This window comes from Naegleria fowleri (genome assembly GCF_008403515.1).
Source record: "Naegleria fowleri strain ATCC 30894 chromosome Unknown tig29, whole genome shotgun sequence".
Taxonomy (NCBI): Eukaryota; Heterolobosea; class Eutetramitea; order Acrasida; family Naegleriidae; genus Naegleria; species Naegleria fowleri.
Genome location: NW_025407961.1, coordinates 743185 through 763487, shown reverse-complemented (window position 1 = coordinate 763487; position 20303 = coordinate 743185). Strand labels below are relative to the sequence as shown.

The following is a 20303-nucleotide window of genomic DNA, read 5'->3' as shown; positions in this document are numbered from 1 at the left end:
AATTGGTTTATTATTGTAATTCCAACATGTGAAAAACAAAATCATGCACATTTCCTTATCGTACCAAACAATATTAATACTTGTAATAAATCTCAACCTTGTGTGTCTTGCCATCGTCTTGTAATGGAATTCTGGTTGGATCAGTCTTCTTTACACCGTCCACAGTCAAGTGATTTTCATCAGACCGAATGACTTGAATTTGGTAAGTTGTTTTTCCGTGTTGATAAGTGATCGAGTATTTCTTCCAGTCTTCTCTTGGACATGGATCAAATTTGAGTGAATTACCTTGCTTCTTGATACCAATCAATCTCTCCAAAATTAATCTATAGAACCAACCACCACTACCAGTGAACCAACTCCAACCACCTTCTCCTTCGTGGTCCATCAGAGTATAAATATCTGCAGTGACAACATAAGGTTCAACCTTGTACTTCCATACATCCTCTTTGGTCTTGGCATGGTTGATTGGATTCAAAATATCGAACAAGTCCCACACCTTCTTTGAGTCCTTCAAAATGGAATAGGCCCATACGAACCAAATGGAAGCATGTGTGTATTGACCACCATTTTCTCTGACACCAGGAGCGTATCCTTGAATGTAACCAGCAGAAGGTTCTTGATATTGAAGTGGTGGATCGAATAATTGAATAAGTTTCAAATCATGTCTCACCAATCTTTGATAAGCATTTGTTAAGGCCATCTTGGCTCTCTTCTTGTCGACACAACCACTCATGATGGCCCAACTTTGTGGTAAGCTGTCAATTTGGCATTCAGAGTTCTCCTTAGAACCCAATGGTTCACCGCTGTCAAAGTAAGCTCTACGATACCATTCACCATCCCATGCATTCTTTTCAATGTTTTCTTTGATAAATTCTCTATTCTTTCTACATTCTTCCAAGAACTCGTCATCCTTAATCTCAGTTTGCAAAATATATTGTTCGAACTTTTCAAGAACATGATACAAGAAGAAGGCCAACCACACGCTTTCACCTTTGCCATGAATACCGACCAAGTTCATACCGTCGTTCCAGTCACCACAACCCATCAATGGAAGACCATGAGAACCATATTTGAAGCCATATTTCAATGCTCGCTTACAGTGTTCATAAACGGAGGCAGTGTCTTCAGTGTATTCTAATCTATCGTAGACAGATTCTTCTCCAGGTTCAATCTCTCTCAGCTTGCTGAATCGAATTCTTTCATGCAGCAACTTGTAGTCTTCAGTAATTTCTACATAATGGGCAACAGCAAATGGTAGCCACAAATAGTCATCGCTAAATGTTGTTCTAACACCGCTGTTCGTAACATCGTGCCACCAATGGCATACATCACCCTTCTCGAATTGATGCTCACAATTAGTCAGAATTTGCTGTTTGAGAATTTGTGGCATTACAAATGCAACTGCCATGGTGTCTTGCAATTGGTCTCTGAAACCGAAAGCACCACTAGATTGATAGAAACCAGATCTACCCCAAATACGTGACGACAATACTTGATACAATAGCCAACCATTGGCAAGAACGTCCAATTCTGGATTTGGAGTCTCAACTTGAATGGTATTCAATGTGTAATGCCAGAAGGCTTTAACACTGTTCAGCAATTGTCTCACAATGAGGTTACTACGAATACGTGAAATTACATCTTTAGCTCCATCTCTCGAGTAGTTAGCACCAATCATGAATGCAACCTCAACAACCTTTCCGTCTTCAACAGTAATTGGAACTTGAATGGCGGCACATGGATCGAAAGCAGCACCAACGTTGCCTGAAAGGTATTGTTGTCTCATTGCTTGAGGTTTATCAAGAGTACCATTGCTACCAATAAATTCGTTTCTGTCACCAGTGAGCGTTCCTTCTTTGTGACCAATGACTGAGAAAAAGCCAACAAAGTGTGACAAGTGAATATGGAAACTGTTTCTAGCAATAATTGCAGTACTATTGTCAGTCCTTTCCACATCCGTAATAATGTGAGGAGCATTCAATTCTCGAAGTTCTCCCAAAACCCATTCAACAAAACCTGTCACGCTCAAATTTCTATCATAACCACTGTTGTTAGTGACACGAATCAAAAAAACCTTAACAGGTTCATTTTGAGGAACAAAGGTTGTAGTCTCAGTGTGAATACCATCATGGAAGTGTTCCCAAATACTGTAACCAATACCATGTCTACAAATGTAGTAATAGTCATCTCTATCAGGAATAACAGGTTGAGGCATTGGAGACCAATATTGACCTGTTGTTTCATCTCTGATATAGAATGCTTCACCAGAGCCATCTAAAACTGCATCATTGTTAAATGGAGTTAATCGGTACTCGTGTGCATTTGTGAAGAATGAATAAGCACTGCCTTTTTCTGAAATAACAGAACCAAAACGATCGTTCGCTAAAACGTTACACCATGGTTTTGGTGTCACGTGGTTCTTACCAAGCATCATGACATACTCTTTACGTTTAGCATCAAAACCGCCAACATCACTTCTCAAAATTAAATCTCTTTCATGGAGTTTTGGAACAGTATTCAACACATCCTTAACGGGGCGTGGCTGAGCAAGTGGTTGGAATGCAGGAACGACGAGTCCCTTCTTTGAGGTTCTGTTAATTTGATCCGTTAGACTACCACCATTGTCTGATAAAACTACACGAGCAACAGAGTACAATAATACAGTCTCGAACGAAGTCAAGCTATCACCTCTAACAGGATGGATACCTCCTGGTTGATGCAATAATTCAGTAGAACCTGGAATGTGCGACATCAAGTGGTGCAGTGTTTGGTTCAACAAGTCACGATAATGTGTAGTCTCATCGTTCCAAATAACCAAGTCAAATACAACTCCCTTACAACGACAATAAGCATGAGCTTGAAGAACTTGTTGCATGAAGAATGATTGCTCCAAATCACAAACACGAACAAGAATGAGAGGAATATCTCCTGATATACCAAACTTCCACAATCCAGATTGATTGTTACGATTCTTTGTAATGAGACCAGGTGGAGCACGATATCGAGGGTTTGAATAAAGAATACAACCTGCCAACTTGGAGAACAATTGAGCTTCAATTTCAGTGATACCCAATCTAAAGCAAAGCTTCTCAGATGCAACCCAAGCAAAATCAACGACGTGATTAGTGGTCTTCTTGTTTTGGTACTTCTTGATGATACCAAGTGCATCCTCTCGAGAGAATGCAACACCAGTGATGTAATCAATATGAACGGTTCTTCCTGGCTTAATTCTCATTCCTTGACGAATTGAGAAAATTGGATCGAGAGGGAATCCAGCTGTATTCGAAAGCGGTCCAGGTTCGTCACACACTACCTTTGGTCTTTGCATGGTGTAACCTCTACCTAAGAAGCTGCTTCGATCGGTTTCAAAGCTTCTCTCGCCAATGATGTTCTTGGGTTCATGAACATGCAAAATATGGAATCCGTAGACTTTCTTGTCCTTTGGATCTCTTTGTTTTCTATAAAAGAGAATGGCGTTTTGTTCATGAAGAATTTCTGTTCCTACAAACAAATTAGAGAAGGCTCTGTGTGCAGCATCAGCACGTCCTTGATTCAACACAATCTCACCATAACTTGTGAATTCAATTTCCTTTGCTTGAGAAGTATTGTTAGTCATTCTAACTCGTCTCACTTCAACATCATCCAAAGGTGACACAGTGACAATGGTGTCTGTAGTAATACCTCTGTGTAATCTCTTAAATTCAGCACGAGCTTGACTGAATGTAACAGAATAGTTATTATCGTTAGATGCCTTAATAGGTGTTGAAGTTGCTGACCATACGTCACTCTTGTCCTTCAAATCTCTAAAGTAAGTCAACACACCAAATCCATCCAAAGTGGCATCTTCACGCCATCTTGTAATGCTCATGTCCTTGTACTTGATGTAGCCACCTCCATTGACAGTTACCATGACATGGAGTGAATGATTGCTGAGCATGTGTACTTCAGGATATGTGTGCAAACCATGGAATTGTCTATTGGCGCTTGGAAGGTTATAACCGACATTCTTCCAACGTTCAGTTTCTTTTTCATTTGGATTTGAAATGTGAGGAACAGTTGGAATCTTTTCTTGCAGGAGTAAAATGTTGGCACCAAATTCAGGAACAGCCATAAATCTTCTTTGCATTGGTTGGTTTCTGAGACAATAAACCAAACTTAGGAATGACATTCCAGAATGGTGAGCAAAGAATGACTTGATAGGTTGGGCATCGATATTACCTCTCAATCTGTGTGGAGTAAAGTCTACTGATTCAAACATACCATAACATCCCAACAACCCCATTTCAGTCAAACGTCTCAAGTTCTTTGTGGCTTGCTTTGGAAGAATCATCAAACACATGGTTGTGGCATATGGAGCAACAACTAAATCATTGGAAAGACCTCTCTTAAGTCCCAAACCAGGAACACCAAATGGACCATACTGATAAACGAGATTGGCATCCATCAAGTTATAGGCACTTTCACTTTGACCCCAAGGAATATTCTTTTGTTTACCATATTCAATTTGACGCAACACCACTGCATGATAAGTAGAGTCGAGAAGAGTTCCGGGAATGTTTGGCATGACGTTGAGTGGAAGTAAATATTCGAAAACAGAACCAGACCAAGATAATAGAGCAGGATGAGTTCCTTGAGTTGTGATGAGTCTACTCATTGAGAACCAGTGCTTCACTGGGAAATAACCTAAAGCAATACCAACATAACTGATGAGACGAGCCTCTGAGCAAAACATGTCGTAGTGAGCCTGGTCAATTCTATCAGCTTCAACATTGTAACCAATGACTAACAAGTCACGAGAAGGATTGTATAAAAAGCTGAAATCTTGTTCAATGAGATTTTCAGTAATATTAATCAACCGTTTCAATAATTTGATACGTCTGTTGGCTTCAGCCTCTGCAACAGTCAAAGCTTCTTCAAGTTCTTGTGTCCATCTCTTGATGGCTTCAATACCTTTTGGAGTTGATGATGTTGAGGAAGGTGATGATGCCGATGTGCTTCCAGTAGTTGCGGTGCTGCTGCTACCACTACTTCCTGAACCAGTGACCTTAATGTTTGAAAGGAGCTTTCTAATTGTAGAAATGTTCAATTGCTTCTTCAATCCGGCAATTTCTTGAACGGTCAGTTTGTCTACATTAACCTTATTAAACTCCTTTACAAATTGAATGATTGATTCATTTTCTAAGAGTCCGGAAAGAGAGCTTTGTTGTTGAGCAGAAAATTCTTCTGGAAGTTCCCAATTCTTCAAGAATGGAGTGAGATCATTCATTTCCTTCAGAATGGATGTCACCAATGCAACAAATGATTGTGCATAGAATAAAAGTTGTTTTTCGTATCTCTCTTCAATATCTTCAGATAACCACTCAATATCTGATTGTTGATCTTCCTTGTAGGCCTTCTTAAGCTTGTTCAAGGATTCAAGCAAAACATCTTCCAACTTCTTGGAACTGGCCTTAATTTCAGTGTACCAACGAATTAATTTAGTTGGCTTTGTTGGTTTAGCACTAAGTTTAGTGTGTAAGTCGTCAATCATTGGTCTAATTTCGTTAATATCAAAGTAAATGAGTTCTTCGTCATCTGTGTCGGTTGTCTTTTCGACTTCTTGTAAAATAAATTCCATACTATAAAGATTTCCTCTGAGACCATTAATATAAGTGTCAGTATTAAGAGCAGAGAAATATTCAGTTAATTCGGATAAACCCGATTTGAGAACGAGTAAGTGACCAACCAGGTTACCAGAGTCAACAGAGCTGATATATTTTGGCCACAATGGTCTCAAATCCTGAGTGTCATACCAATTGTAGAAATGACCCTTATAACGATCCATCTTGCAAAGTGTGGAGAGAGTGTTATGAGTTCTGACAATGCAATCGTTGTTGGTAATGAAACCAAAGTCATAAGCTCCCAAATTTGATAACAGTGCCAGACCAATATTTGTTGGACTTGTTCTACGTGCAAGCATTGGTTTAGGGAAATCTTGATAGTTGTCCAATGGAAGGTAATTGTCTTCTTCTCTGACAAAGGTCTCAAAGAATCTCCATGTTCTGCGTGAGAGAACTTGCAAGAATTTCTTATCATCCACAGTGAGATCATTCACTGTTTCTCTTTCGAATAGATTCTTCTTCAATGGCTTGCTCAAATAATAGGCAATGAATGGAGAGACAATCCAACTTCCGAACAACAAGATTATAGTAATGATATTACTTGTGAGAATGAGTGGTCTCTTTGCATAGCCTGATAATTGCCATTCAGAGTAGGTCACAGCAGTATTGTGTTGAATAATGATATAACAAATAATGCTTGTAGTCAAAAGTACTGGGAACCATAATAATCTTGACATGGCAAGGAATAAGTTGGTCTTGTAAACGTTGCTAGCAGCTTGGAAGGTTGTCCATTCCAAAAGTCCTTTTCCGCTGCTAAAGTACAATCTATACAAGCAACGTATGATGGCATCAATATTATTGTAGGCCTCAAATGGAGTAAAGACAAGTTCAACATAAATATCAACAAAAGATCTCATTAAATTGAAACGAATTCTCTTCAAGTGTGATCTCCAAGTAATATCTTCTGATTTCTTGACAAGATCAATAGTTGTGTTAATAGCAGTTGGAATTAGGTACAACGAGAGAACAGATAATACTGCCACGAGTGGTAACTTGGAATGGTAAGAAGTGAACAAAGCAGTGCACATGATAAGATAAGTCATGGCAGCAGGGACAAGAGATCTTCTCAAGTTATCGAAAATCTTCCATCTGTGTAAGGCAGTGAGGGTATTCTTTTCATAGCCGTTTGCAGTATGAATCCAAGGACTGAATGCGTAGGAAGCAATTTGCCAGTCACCTCTAATCCAACGATGTCTTCTAGAGGCCTCAGTACCATAACTTGAAGGGTAATCCTCAATCACCTCGACATGAGAAACTAAAGCTGATCTTACAAAACAACCCTCAATCAAGTCGTGACTAAGAATTCTATTCTCTGGGAACTTGTCACCTAACACCTTTTCAAATGTTTCAACGTTGTATAAGCCCTTTCCAATGAAAGATCCTTCACCAAATGTATCTTGATAAACATCGCTGACTTCTCTTGTGTATGGATCCAAGCCAGAATCTAAGCTGTGCATGTATGCATACAAGGACTTGGTTGATCCTGCAAATCCAACACTAACACGAGGTTGTAACAAGCCATAACCATGTGTCACGCGTTTCGATTGATGATCAATCACAGGTTCGTTCAAAACATGAGCAGCTGTTTCAATCATATTACGAGCGGCATCAGAAGGTAGCATGGTATCAGTGTCCAAAGTAATCACATGTTTGATTGTGTGTAAATTGGTGGTATCTCCAATAATGTGACTAAAACTACCCTTTTCTCCATGTAGAATATATCTGTTGAATTCTGCCAATTTACCTCTCTTACGTTCCCAACCCATCCATACTTTTTCAACGGGGTTATACAATCTCTTTCTGTGGAAAAGGAAGAAAGATGTTTTGGCAACCTTTTGTTCATCAATATTTCTTGGATACAATCTATTCAACTCATTAATACCGTCAACGGCAAGCTTTACAAGCTCGTCATCCTTCTCCGTGGTTTCAGTTTTGGAGTCAGCAAAGTCAGTAATGAGTGCAAATAGAATGTTCTTATCACGATTGATTAGATATCTTCCCTGTAAGTCAGACATTAATTCTTTGATTCCATCTGCATTTGTAATCATAGTTGGAACAACAACTATAGATCTGTGTTCATCTGGAATTCCCGTCAAGCTGAAATCCATAGATGGCAATGATGCAGGATATTTCAATCGAACAAATAGCATGTTCGTCATGTTCACAGCAAATTGACTTCCAACTAAAATCACAGAAATGTAAAGCAATATGAGAGCAAGGTACTTTTCATACATAAAGTAAACATAAGAGGAGCCAGAATAAGAAGCCAAGCTACTGAACGGCAAGTATCTGTTGAATTGAGTTGAGTACGAAGTAGTAGTGTAAGTGATATAAGAGAAGGCAAATCCACAGGTCAACAGCAAGATACACAAGAGGAATATTGGAGTTCTTAAATCAACCCAAGAAATGGGCAAAGGAGTAAGCTTGAATCCAATTGCTCTGTGAAGTTCCATGAGTCCTTCATCTTCCAAGAGCCAATAGGAAATGCATGCCTTCCTACGAATTAACTTCATGTCATACATTTGATCTGGATTCATATTCTTAATAACATTACTAGCAGTTCGAGGAGAAAGTGAATGAGAATTTGAGGTTGGACTTGACGATCCACCAGGAGAACTTGGTTCAGTCACATCGCTATTCGATCTACTTCTACCTCGTGGAGATCCTAAAACACAAGATTGGAGTACCTCGTGATTCTCTCTAGCAAGAGCAAGGGCCTTGTTTGCAACTTGTTTTTCATCCAACTTAAATCTCTTGGCAATTCTTTCAACACTGTGTCTACATCTGTCACGAGTTTGGAAGTTTTGCATTGGATAAATATTGGAAGGATCCTTACGAAGAATAACTTCTAAATGACTCAATTTTTCAACAAATTCCTTCCAATTAAAATTGTTAATCAATCTCAAAGAGTTGATCGAGTAGGACATGGTAACTTGATTTGCAGAGTTGGCTTGCTTTTGCATTCTGAAAATTTGATCAATATCGATACCCTTAATACTCAATTGTTGTTCAAGCCAAGTATTTACAATTGAAAGAACAGGATCAGAACCTTGCAAACGTTGGCTAATTTGCAAAACAAATGCATTAGTAATGATAGGTTCGCTTTGAGACAATTGATACAAAATTTGTACAACGTCACGACTACTCTTTTCAGCTGCTGTTAACAATCTATCTGCCCATGCATCTGCCAAGTTGCAATCTTGTCTTCTACTGATAATACCATCAGCTACACGTCTAATATTTTCAAGTAAACCCAAACGTAACATGACACCCAAACCCCAGCATTCACCAATAGTCAATGGTTTGACGGATTGATAGGATTTTACGAATTGGAAAATATTTTCTTCTGTGATTTGACCATTCACCAAGTTGATCAATTCAAACACAATACCATAAATACGAGGATAACCCGCACATTTGGTATTGTTAAGCTTTGGCATTTCCTTTTCATAACCAAGAGGTAAGTGCTTTTTGGCCATGTGAATTTGTTCCTTTATCATCCAAAAATTGTCTACCAGCCATTCATCACTACTAGTAATACGACGATTTTGCATAATTGCTTCATAGATAATATCATGTGCCTGGGTTATGATACTAGCTGTTTCGTCCAATCTTTTGATGAGTTTTACAAAGTCCTTCTTTTCCTCAACAACTTCATGAATACCAGCAAGAGTGATGGCATATTTGGAGAGATGAGTGAGTGAAATTGACTCTGGGTTTGGTACGTTGGTTCCACTCAACTCAAAATCACTCAAACCCACTTGAATAGAAGCATTACGTCTAATTCCAGAGACCTTTTTCGATTTTGTGCTATTGGGTGAATCGAGTGGTGAATCTGTATCGGTACTCGAGTCATCAATGTCTTGTTTCTTGGCGGAGTGAAGGAGACTTGAAAGCATTTTCTCTCTGTACTTTGTGGGTAGATTATAAGTGGTAGTGGTGTGGTCCGATATATTAATAGTTATAAAAGTCGATGATGATGTTGTTGCCGTGTACACAATGTAAGGCACGTGTTGTATTAATAATTCAATAGAATGGAAGGTTGGAGTGTCAATTTGAGTCCAAAGAATATGAAAACAATTCAAATCAATGGAATTTGAAGGACAAGAATAGATAGAAATTAAATATTAATTACAATAAAATCGTTCGCAGTGGTGGAAAGAAATTGTTGCCGTACAACACAAGGTGTCAAATGTTGTTGTTGTACATAAACCACCACACCAATCGTAGCGGATAGAAATTGAAGGTTTTTTTGTGCGTATAGAGAGTGTGTTATTGTTAAGAACACAAGATGGGTCGCAAGATGAAACCAAATATTGTTTTCAGGAAAGACAAGATTAATATGCAAAATTGCCAAATTTAGGACAATTACCAAGATGTGTGGCATGAAGCAAAGGAACGTTCATTCAAATGGTAATTTCAGACCACCACGTGTTGTTGAGGCAAAATGTCATTGTCAGAGACATCATAGTATTGTGGTATCATGAACCACCCAAAAGTTTGGCGATGATGCAGGAAAGATGATTCGAGAGAAATTCAACACCAATTTAATTTTACAACAATGAAGAGATTTCCAATACGATACGTCGTAGGTTTGATGTTGTGGGTAGTAGTAGATATGTATTGGATATATTAGAAACGAGAAACACACAAAGATCACATTATATAAGCCACATCATACAATCTTCTACTTACATTAAGCCAAATGTTCTTCTCACGGCGTGAGAAGGTCCGAATCAAGATCTCAAATTAATTAATAATAAATAATACGAAAAGTAAGAGAATCAATAATTTGGACACAGTATTGTTGATGTGTGCTCTCGTTTTCAATAATTCTTCTTCAGAGCGATGTTGTCGTTGTTCAAGTAGTAATCGTGGAAAAGTGCTGCTTCAAAACAATCTCGGAGAAGGCCGTAGATTCGTAAAAAACAACAATACAACACAAGAGAAGAATTTTTTTTGTTGTTGGTTATTTCTACCAAGCCCTTTTTTAATCCATTCCTTTCCACAGTGACATTTATGTGAATTTATCCTCTTTGATACGAAAAGAAAAAAACTGTTCGTCCTCTCTTCTAATGTCTGATTAATGGTCTCAAATGTGGTAACAATAACTTGTACATAATTGTTTGAAATATATATTCACAAATCTTCAACAACTCTCGAACACGTGCCAGGAAAAAGATAATCCCATAATTTGAAGCTATTATATTTATTTATTTTCTGTCTACGAGGAAAGTCAGACAGTGTTGCCACTCAACAAAATTCGGTGTCCCCGCTTTAAATTACTGCTCTTCAAGTAATTAAGCACCGTATTACTCCGAAAATAGCCAACTCAATGATCGTTGCTGATAGGGAACCTGAAAGTGCCCATTAGCTAGTTACCTTTGAAACAATTTTTAACATGCCCACCAAGTTCAGCAACAGAGAGTGTCGACACTATCACTGAGCCTTTGTTTCTCTGTATCTTTGTTTAGAGAACATGAAAATTGTTTCTCTGCATCTTTGCATAAATTTAGAACACGCAAAACCTTGCGAATATTGTCAATCATCCGTATTAATTGTCTTATTAAAGCACGAGTATAAAGTATGAGAATAATTTTCTTAATTGCTTCATAATTCATTGTCTATACATTCAAGTGAGATTGAGAGGGACTTGATTGAGTAACCACGTGCTTGGAATAAAAGTTATCGGTTTTCATAGAGTCTGCAAGAGGAAGCACCACAAAATACACAATGATGAATAAACAAATAAGAATGTCACATGCAAGTGATTGCACCACCCCAAATAATCTCACTAAAACATCAAACAATAAACTTTGATCGGTGTCAATGGATTGTAAAATTGTGAAAATGGCTTCTCCTGATTTTCCTAAAAGTCCAAAAATTATAAAGAGTGAAGTTACAACAATTTGGCAAGCCAAAATTTTTCGTCTCATTCGCTTATTCACTAGCTTTTTGTAAAGCCTCACGCTATAAACATTAAAAGCAATAAAATATGGGAAGAAAAATAGTCCTTGAATAATGAGTGAAGAAGTTGGAAGGGCACAATAACCAGTCGATCGAGTGACATGGTTGAAGAGAAACTCCAAACCATTATGCCCAATCATGTAAGTTAAAACCAAATCAATGATAATTCCTACAATTTGAATTGAAACGAATAGTCCCACAATGATAAGTGTTTTGGCAATGATTGCCTTATTGTCTTTTTGAATATTGATTGTTGGAGTTGTTTTTTGAAATTGTTGAATCAATGGAGCGCTATCAATCTTGGTCATTACAGCTGAGTGAGAGTAATGATGTCCATTATTGTGCTCTGATCCATTATGCTTTGATGAGTTGGACCTTGGTGACACGGAGGTTTCAATCATTTGAATACTAGGGTCAGTTTGTGAGGAAGCATGTTTAGCATTAGCTTCTGAGTTTCTTCTGGCATTTGGGCGAACTTCAGAAATGCTTTTCGATGTGGAATGTGATCGAAGTAAAGGTTTTACAGAACCGTCCTCAATAGTGGTCCCAGTGAGAGAGTGTGTTCTTTCGTGTTGACACGATGCTTCCGAGTCGACTGCGTCGTCGACATCTTCATGTGCCAAAATGTCAACCACAGAGGGATTTCGCCGATGATGAGAAGATGACGCAGCACTTCCACCTGTGGTACCAGCTGAGTGTAGAACACCATTATGAACGGATGTCTTTCTCGTGTACATTGAGGCAGAGCGATCCAGTTTCTTTCTAGGTGAAAGGTTATGCGTAATGATAAATAATACTGCACTCAATGCAGTTACTAGTGATATAAACTCTAGAGGGTACGAGATTCGACAGAGTACATTATTTGACATGCTGACAGAATCCTGTAAATTGTTTGCACTGCGAATTTGTATCCACCAATCTTGTTGAGATAGCAATCCAATAATTCTAAAAAACGAGTGTGAAATTACTCCACATAAAACTAAAACTCTAGAGGGCCACAGTGACAAGAAGAAGTTTTTCCTCTTCCTCAATAGGAGAATGAGTAGAATCAAATAAAATAGGAGTAGAAGCACGCAAAAGCCAACTCCAACATATTCAAGAACAGAATCAGCAATCATGAGTGATTGTGTGGTGGTAGAGGTATTATTGGTAAAATTGAAAGGAATGTACAAATCTGAGAGACGAGTGATGATCGTGCTTGAGGGATGGTTATTTTGTTGTTGTGGAAGGAATGATGGTGATGAGGACGACAATGAACCCGATGAGGATGAATGGATGATGGAAAAGAGAGACTGAGTATTTCCAAGAGGCAATGTTAGTGTTGAAGATGGTGATGATGGTGGAAGTTGTGTATTGGCCGTAATAGTAGTAGTAGCACTCAAAATGTTGTTGTGATGAGTTTCGGAACTTTCATGGACAGAATTTGGAATGCCAGCCGTAGAGAATAAGGATCCGAAGAAGTGGTTTGTATTTTGAATTTCATACAATAGAGAATTCAGTGTTTTAGAAAGGAGGGAGGAAAAGAAATGGTGCAAACACTGCACCGATGATGAAGGTTCAGAGCAGGACGATGATGACTGTATTCCACCGTTGTTGTTGTTGTTGTTGTTCTGGTTCGGGTGTATCCCAGAGGAAGATGATAACATCGATGAGAAAAAAGAGGAACCTCTCGGTACCTCTCCAAGCATTTTTTAAAAGGGTTGTTTCTTGATATCCGTTGAAATTTGTGTCGAATTTGGTCAAGAAGTCTCGAACTTGATTCGATCTTCAAAATCCTTTGGCAATAGTTCTTTGGATTGTTTTTGGAAAGGTAGTAAAATATAAAATTGCCAGGAATCAAACGATGAGGAGCCACTGTTCGTTTTCACACCATTCCGCCTTTTCTGACCGTTATACAAAAATTCAAATTTTCACAAACAATAAAATATTGCTAAAAGGTTGCTCCACTCACACACACGAATCATCTCCTTCCCACGACGATTAAATCTCCTATTACTGCTCCCTCTACTCACACCACCTTGCAATATATTTATATTTCTACCATTGTTTTCTCGATCCGATTGAAACCAACACATGCCATCTGTGTAATAATCCTATAAATCATCCGAACCACATATCATTACACCCTCTTCCTAACACTCACAATTCCAATCAACATTTAAAGATATAAATTTTTACTCCTCACCACCACCATGGAAGTATTTGATCGAATTCTACTCGGAAACAAAGATGATGCCTGCGATATTCACCTCTTCAAAGAACAAAACATTGGTCTTGTCATTAACGTAACCGATAACATTGATAACCACTTTGAGAATAAGACTGAAATCAAAATCAAGTTACGAAAACATGAACAAACCGAGATGATGAGAAGTCTCTCTCAATCCTCCCACGACATGGATGAATTGGTTTTTGATGAACAAGATGAAAACATCACTCCCAAGAAGGCTACAACAACAACGACACCTCTCGTTGATGAAACATCCTCTCATTCTTGCACGCTCACCTTTGATGAGGAAGATGAGCTCGTTGTTGGTTGCCTACCAACTGACCCAACTGACCCAACAAATCCACCGTTTCTTCCTCCTTGCTCGTTATTGAAGAAACAAGAAAATTCACCTCTAGGCCTCACGACCACCTTATCGGATCACAAGAACTGTGAGTTGGTGAACGTTGAGCAACATCATCACGGTTCTTCCATGACCACTTCAACCACAGTCTCTGATTATTTACTCGTTCCTTCTCAATCTTCCTCTTCTGCAAGCAATGAGATGATGGAAAACTCGAGGTATTCCTCGAGTCAGCTCTCTTTGGTCTCTTCAGCCTCTTCAGATCCCATGCTTTTGGATTCTGAAAGTGTCATGTCCAATGGTGTTGGTGGAGCTGGTTCTAACTCTTACTTTGCCACACTTGGATCTGAAGAAGAGTTCAGTAGAATATCAAACATGAGTGAAGGACTCTCCTTCAGCTCCAACACGCTCGATTCTGTTGTTGTTTCTGAGTCCAATTCTAACTCTGGGATACCCATCACCGATGTCACTCATACGCACGAAGAATTTGCAACACCGAACAGCAAGAAATCAACAACACCGTCAAGATCCTCAAGAAATTCCTCCTCAAAGAAGAAGTCATCTTCTTCCAAGAAGTTGACCAATCCAAGCCGTAAAAAAGCCGTTCCAGTGTATCGAACGGTAAAATTGAATCATCCCATTATTTATCATAATATCTCCATTGAGGACTCGAGTGAGATTTGCATTTCTGAGTATTTTGATGACGCCATCACCGTCATTGTGGGATTTCTTGATCAGTATCCAGACCGAAAAGTTTTGATTCACTGTCGAGAAGGCAGAAGCAGAAGTGTCTCAACACTTATTGCATTTGGAATGAAGCACCTCAAAATGTCTCTCAAGGATTGCTACCAACATGTCACGGAAAAGATTGATGGTCGAGATCGTATCAATGATGGTTTCAAACGTCAATTGATGCAATACGAGCTCAAGCTTAAAGAAAAACAATTCATTGAGGCGAAACGAGAAGAGCACTACAAAACAAATCCAGATGTTCCATTCAATGAGGAGCTTGTGCTTGCTGAATTACCTGCCGACATTCATGTCAACTCCTTTTCTTTCTTTAATAGAAACAAGTACGGAAAGAGCTATGTGAACAAGTCTTCTCGTGGTCATCATGATGCTGAAGACGATATGGACTTTGACGAAGAAGACGAATATGAATATGAAGATGAAGATAATTTCGATGAAGAGGACTTGGATGATGAAGATTTCGATGAAAGTTACGGTACCAAAAAGAAGAAGAAGCCAAGCTCCAAACGAAAGGGAGCTGGAAAAGGTACCACACGCCAACAAAAACTCTTCTCCAAACAATGGAATGAAATTAATATTGAGACAAAGCCAAACAAGACTCAGGGCAAGCAATTGAGCTTGATGGACATGTTTGCAAAGAAAGTGAAAAAGGTAGAATCAGGAGGATCCTCCTCGACCGATACAACCAAGTTGCAAGATGGTCATAACGGGGGTGAAAAAGCTGCCAAACAACCTAAGCAACCTACCTTGGAAGAAACTCTCTTCAGCCCTAAAAAACCAAAGAAACAATCGTCTACCAAGAAGAAGACTACACGCTCTTCAAAGAACAAAAAGACTTCCAACAAGAAGGATGATGCTGCTCCTCCAACAATGAGCAATGCGAACTCATCATTGACCGAAGCTTCTAGTGACATGATTCCAAAAACATCTGACACTGCAGTACCAGCAGCTGCTTTGAGTAGTGACAACGATACTTTAAAGGTTGTCACAACAGACATCTCTTTAGATCCACAACAAGATGCGATCATGGCCGAAGCAAGTTCTGTTCCCGCCTTTGATGTTACCACTCATTTGGCGAGTGCTTCATTTGAAGATAAGACTCAGTCATCTTCACAGCCTGCCACCACCTCATCAAAGAAGAAAAAGGAACCCAAGAAAGATCAAGCCAATGGAAATACCAAGAAGATCTTTAAACGTGCTCCTCGGTTAGTGAAACCAGAACAAACTGTTGAAGATTCTTCAGTCATGACTGATGAAAAGCCTGCGCTTGAAAAGACAAAGAATGAAGCAAAGAAGAGAAAGAAGGACGAAACCAACCAGAAGGAAAAGAAAGAATCAAAGAAGAAGAAAAACAAGTCAAACGAAGAAGAATCCAAGAGAGAAACAAAAAAGAGAAAGAAGGAAAAGAAGGAAAAGAACCCAACAGAAAGCTCTTCAGCTGCCACCACAAGCACCACTTGTGCCGATCTCGAAATCATCACTCCTACAACGCAAGACAATCATTCCTCACTTGTGGATCATCCTAATGTATGCATGGCTACAGCAACAACAACCTCAGAACAGTTGGAACATCATCGACCAGAGGAGAATAAGGAAAATATTCTTCCCTCTGAGAAGAACTCTCATTCAGCAGCTGCATCCACACTCTCATCCTCTTCTGAAACGACTACTTTAAAGAAGAAGAAATTGAACAGTATCACCAATTACTTTAAACCAAAGCCACAACCAACCAACGTTTGATTCCTCACACCACTTCTAGGACATTCTCTTTTCAATAAATCATCATCTCATTAGAGTCGGAAGAAAACTCTAATGAGACAAACAATTAATTTATTCAACCATTCATCTCAACACATCAAACAAAAAAAATGGGAGGAAATTCATCCAAGGAATCTGGTACTCCTTCCATTGCTGCAAACATGCCTCTTCAGGCTGATATCTCTTCATTCAAACTCAGCATCATCAAAACCAATACAAGTTCAGAACTCACCATCGGAAACAGACGAATGATTGTTTTGGATTGTCCCGAGAATAAATATGAATTTACAGAAGAATCGGGTAATATTCATAGGATTCATCATTTAATATTCACAGGAGGTGATGATGAGAAGAGAGAGAGTTTGTCCAAAGTATTATCTACTTTGAATGAGTTACAATTCTTTCAGATGCAAAACAAAGCTGGAAAGTCGTTCAACACAAGGTAAGTACTTTAAAGTGCATCATCACCCTACAATGTATTTTTGATTGATCTAATTCATGTCAATAATGTCTTGGTTGTTTTGAATTGAAATTAACAATGTCATAATAACAATATAATACTGACCCCGATCGTTTTTGCTAAAACATGGTGATGATGAACTAACTGATTTCATGCGATATACATATGAATGGAATTGGCGATCACATGATGATTGTGATACTATCTTCTATTGTGGTTTTCAATGTGACCCTTCAAAATAATGAATTTTTGGACATAAATGTGTTCCCATGATCGAACATTGTATGTCACCTCTCATCACAACGACCATATCCAACACAATGATCAAACAATCATGCACCAAACAATCATCCATGCACCTGCTATTCTGCACACGTCACACCATTCATCAGAGGATCGGATGCAGGAACAACCATAACACTCCATCACGACAGAAAACGATGGGAAGTGAAACTGACAGAACAATCGGTACTTAAAAACAAGACTCATGAACAAAACTTTAAACAAATTGAAGAAAAAGCAGAAAGATGGTTTTCGAGCGAAGCGGCAAAACATACACAATTCCGCTCTGTAATTGTAGTTTTTTCGGAGGCTCTTGTGAAATACTTTATTGATGAACTTGACAGTGGTTTGCAATTAATGTACTCTCTTCCAGGAGATACAAAAACCTACAAGGCTTGTATTCTTACATCTTCAACCAATATTCAGGAGACAAAAGTTGAGCAACTATCACTTCCGTCTGGAGAAATGAGTTTATGTGTAGGAAAATATTCAATGGTGTCATTTGGAGGTACGGAGGGAGGTTTAAAGTGTCCACAAACAATCAAATTAGCTGGAAGTATTTTAAGATTGGACATTTCTGGTGATAAAACCTCACTGGTAGTGACACAAAATTAGAATTAACACGTTATATTTCAAAAACACAAAGATTTGAATATCTTAAGAATATTATAATCACCTGTAATACTAGATTGGAGAGCATTATGTAATGGAAAACTGAGAGATATGTTTCTCCAATTATACCCTTTCATGAATTGTCAGAATGTCGATGAATTAATATAGCATAATTTATTTAAAGGAATTGGCTCTTGTTTTACGGTACGATGTACAACAGTTCTGACTGGCCTCAAAAGTCATTAATATGGTGCTATTTCAATATTTTGGCAAACTGAGAAAGCTTGAAGAAGATTAATACGGATCGTGACTACTATTGAAAACAACAACATGTAGATGTTTTCGGACGAGATACCAAGCCCTCATCAGCCGTATAGCTCTCAATTGTTTTGATAATTTCCTTGTAGACATTCTCCGTTGTGAAATTTGTGGCCTCATTCTTCTTTCTCTTGGCATAATCAAGCGCCTTTTCCCCAACATGATCAGTCACATTCTTGTCCGCTCCGTTTTTTAGCAAAAGTTTGACAATACCAAGTTGCCCTCGAAAGGTTGCTTCGTGAAGAGGTGTTTGATTATACTGCCAAATCATGATCGAAAAGAAACATCAAGAGGAATTTCAATCGTGTAAGAAAAAAAATTATTAGAAAGGAGAAAAATTATTAACTCTCAAAGCACTTACATCATTGACAGCATTAATATCTGCTTTTCTTGAGATCAACAATTCGACCACTTTTAGATTTCCAAACCAACATCCATAATGCAATGCTGTTTGGCCATATCCTTCCTTATCCTTTGCATTAACATTCACTTTTTTCACATCTATTAGGGATTTCAGTAGTTCGATATCTCCTTCTTGAGCTGCCAAAAACATCTCTGTCGCATGGCTCTGAGAGGTACCAGAGTTGGCCATTTCATCCATTTTGATTTTCAACTCTATCCAATTATTGGTCTTGGAAGAAATGGGTGATACAGGCGGCAAATGAGAATTGGGTAAATAAGGAATGGTCGGCCCATTGAAATGTACATGATGCTGATGATGCTTACTTCCACTGCTGGGAGTGGACAAAATAATATCATTCAGAAAACCATCTTCTTCGTCCTCTTCTTGTGGCACCTGTGGCAACTCTTGGAGATCATTCCGTGACGTGAGTGACTTTGATTGAAGATTAGATTTGAAACTTGATAGTTTTTCGAACAAGTTCGATTTCGATGACAATAATGGAGGAGGAGATGCCTTTTCTGGCATTGCCATCGGTGGCGGTTTAGGAACCACTTTTTGAGGTGTTGTGGTCATCATGTAATCGTCCATCATGCTACTCGTTAGCATCTCCCCGATTCCTCCTCATTCGTCATGGAAGTGTTCAAGATGAATGAAGAGGTCGTGACAGGATTATTGTTCATCAAGAACGAAGAGTGCAGATTCGGAGAGGAGGCAGAATGATTTCGGAGTCTGTTCGATGGTTCTGTGAAGGAGGAAGAAGGAGAAGAAGAGGGAGAGGCAGCAGTAGTCCCCGTATTTGGTGGATGGAATTCTTGCTGTTGCCTTATTGCTGGTTGTTGATAATTGTTGTACCTTAAAGAGTGCTTTTTTGGTGAGGCAGAGAGTTGATTTTGGGTCTGACTTCCTGACCGTGATGACTGAATCGCTTGTGGAGAAGGAGAGGAGAGAACAGGTCGAATGTCCTCTTCATGCTCTTCTAATAGAACCAGTCTTGGAGGTGAGAAAGTCGGATAATCACGAGTGTTTGTATCAACATTCTTTGATGCAAGATCATTCAGAGAAGGAGGACGGTAGTGGTGATCCTTCTCAGAACGGTTTTGTTGAGCATCCTCCTTCACTTCTTCATCATTTTCCAATTGAAAGGAAACATGTCTTTGATGATGATAGGAATAATCATCCGAGGTGTATGAATGAAGATCCAAAGAAATCTCACTCAGATTGGAATCGGAATGATCTCCCTCTTGGTTTGAGTCTTCTCTTGATGCGCTTTCATAAGAAGATGATTTTGAATGTTGATGTTGATGGTGGTGATGATTTTTCAGGATGGAGGCCTTTTGTTCGATGAATTCTTGACTCTTCATTGCCGCCTTAATTCCTTCGGTGATTGAATCGTTTCGGAATGATAAACTACACGATGAACTGTGTTTAAGGGATGGCCTTAAGGTTGGAGTCGAAGGAGCTTCCGCTCAGCCGTTACTTTTTTTTAAAAACTTTGGCATCGGTGTTGACTTGTGGGCTGTTGC

At 38.8% G+C, this 20303-nt stretch overlaps 6 protein-coding genes across 6 annotated transcripts; 2 read left to right on the top strand and 4 right to left on the bottom strand.

Moving 5' to 3' along the window:
• Window positions 1-73: 73 nt before the first annotated feature.
• Window positions 74-9559, bottom strand: FDP41_002565 (uncharacterized protein; the record flags this gene model as incomplete). The annotated part of the gene is made up of 1 exon (XM_044705773.1): window positions 74-9559. One exon carries the CDS (start codon window positions 9557-9559, stop codon window positions 74-76), a length of 9486 nt encoding a protein of 3161 aa, XP_044563458.1.
• Window positions 9560-11284: 1725 nt separating this feature from the next.
• FDP41_002564 (uncharacterized protein) lies at window positions 11285-13315 on the bottom strand (the record flags this gene model as incomplete). Its single annotated transcript, XM_044705772.1, has 1 exon — window positions 11285-13315. The coding sequence occupies one exon, from the start codon at window positions 13313-13315 to the stop codon at window positions 11285-11287; it is 2031 nt and encodes a 676-aa protein (XP_044563457.1).
• Window positions 13316-13819: 504 nt separating this feature from the next.
• On the top strand, window positions 13820-16687 carry FDP41_002563 (uncharacterized protein; the record flags this gene model as incomplete). Its single annotated transcript, XM_044705771.1, has 1 exon — window positions 13820-16687. The coding sequence occupies one exon, from the start codon at window positions 13820-13822 to the stop codon at window positions 16685-16687; it is 2868 nt and encodes a 955-aa protein (XP_044563456.1).
• Window positions 16688-16815: 128 nt separating this feature from the next.
• On the top strand, window positions 16816-18062 carry FDP41_002562 (uncharacterized protein; the record flags this gene model as incomplete). The annotated part of the gene is made up of 2 exons (XM_044705770.1): window positions 16816-17147; window positions 17558-18062. The coding sequence occupies 2 exons, from the start codon at window positions 16816-16818 to the stop codon at window positions 18060-18062; spliced, it is 837 nt and encodes a 278-aa protein (XP_044563455.1).
• A 310-nt stretch (window positions 18063-18372) lies between these two features.
• On the bottom strand, window positions 18373-19353 carry FDP41_002561 (uncharacterized protein; the record flags this gene model as incomplete). The annotated part of the gene is made up of 2 exons (XM_044705769.1): window positions 18373-18636; window positions 18739-19353. 2 exons carry the CDS (start codon window positions 19351-19353, stop codon window positions 18373-18375), a joined length of 879 nt encoding a protein of 292 aa, XP_044563454.1.
• A 26-nt stretch (window positions 19354-19379) lies between these two features.
• On the bottom strand, window positions 19380-20141 carry FDP41_002560 (uncharacterized protein; the record flags this gene model as incomplete). The annotated part of the gene is made up of 1 exon (XM_044705768.1): window positions 19380-20141. The coding sequence occupies one exon, from the start codon at window positions 20139-20141 to the stop codon at window positions 19380-19382; it is 762 nt and encodes a 253-aa protein (XP_044563453.1).
• Window positions 20142-20303: the final 162 nt, after the last annotated feature.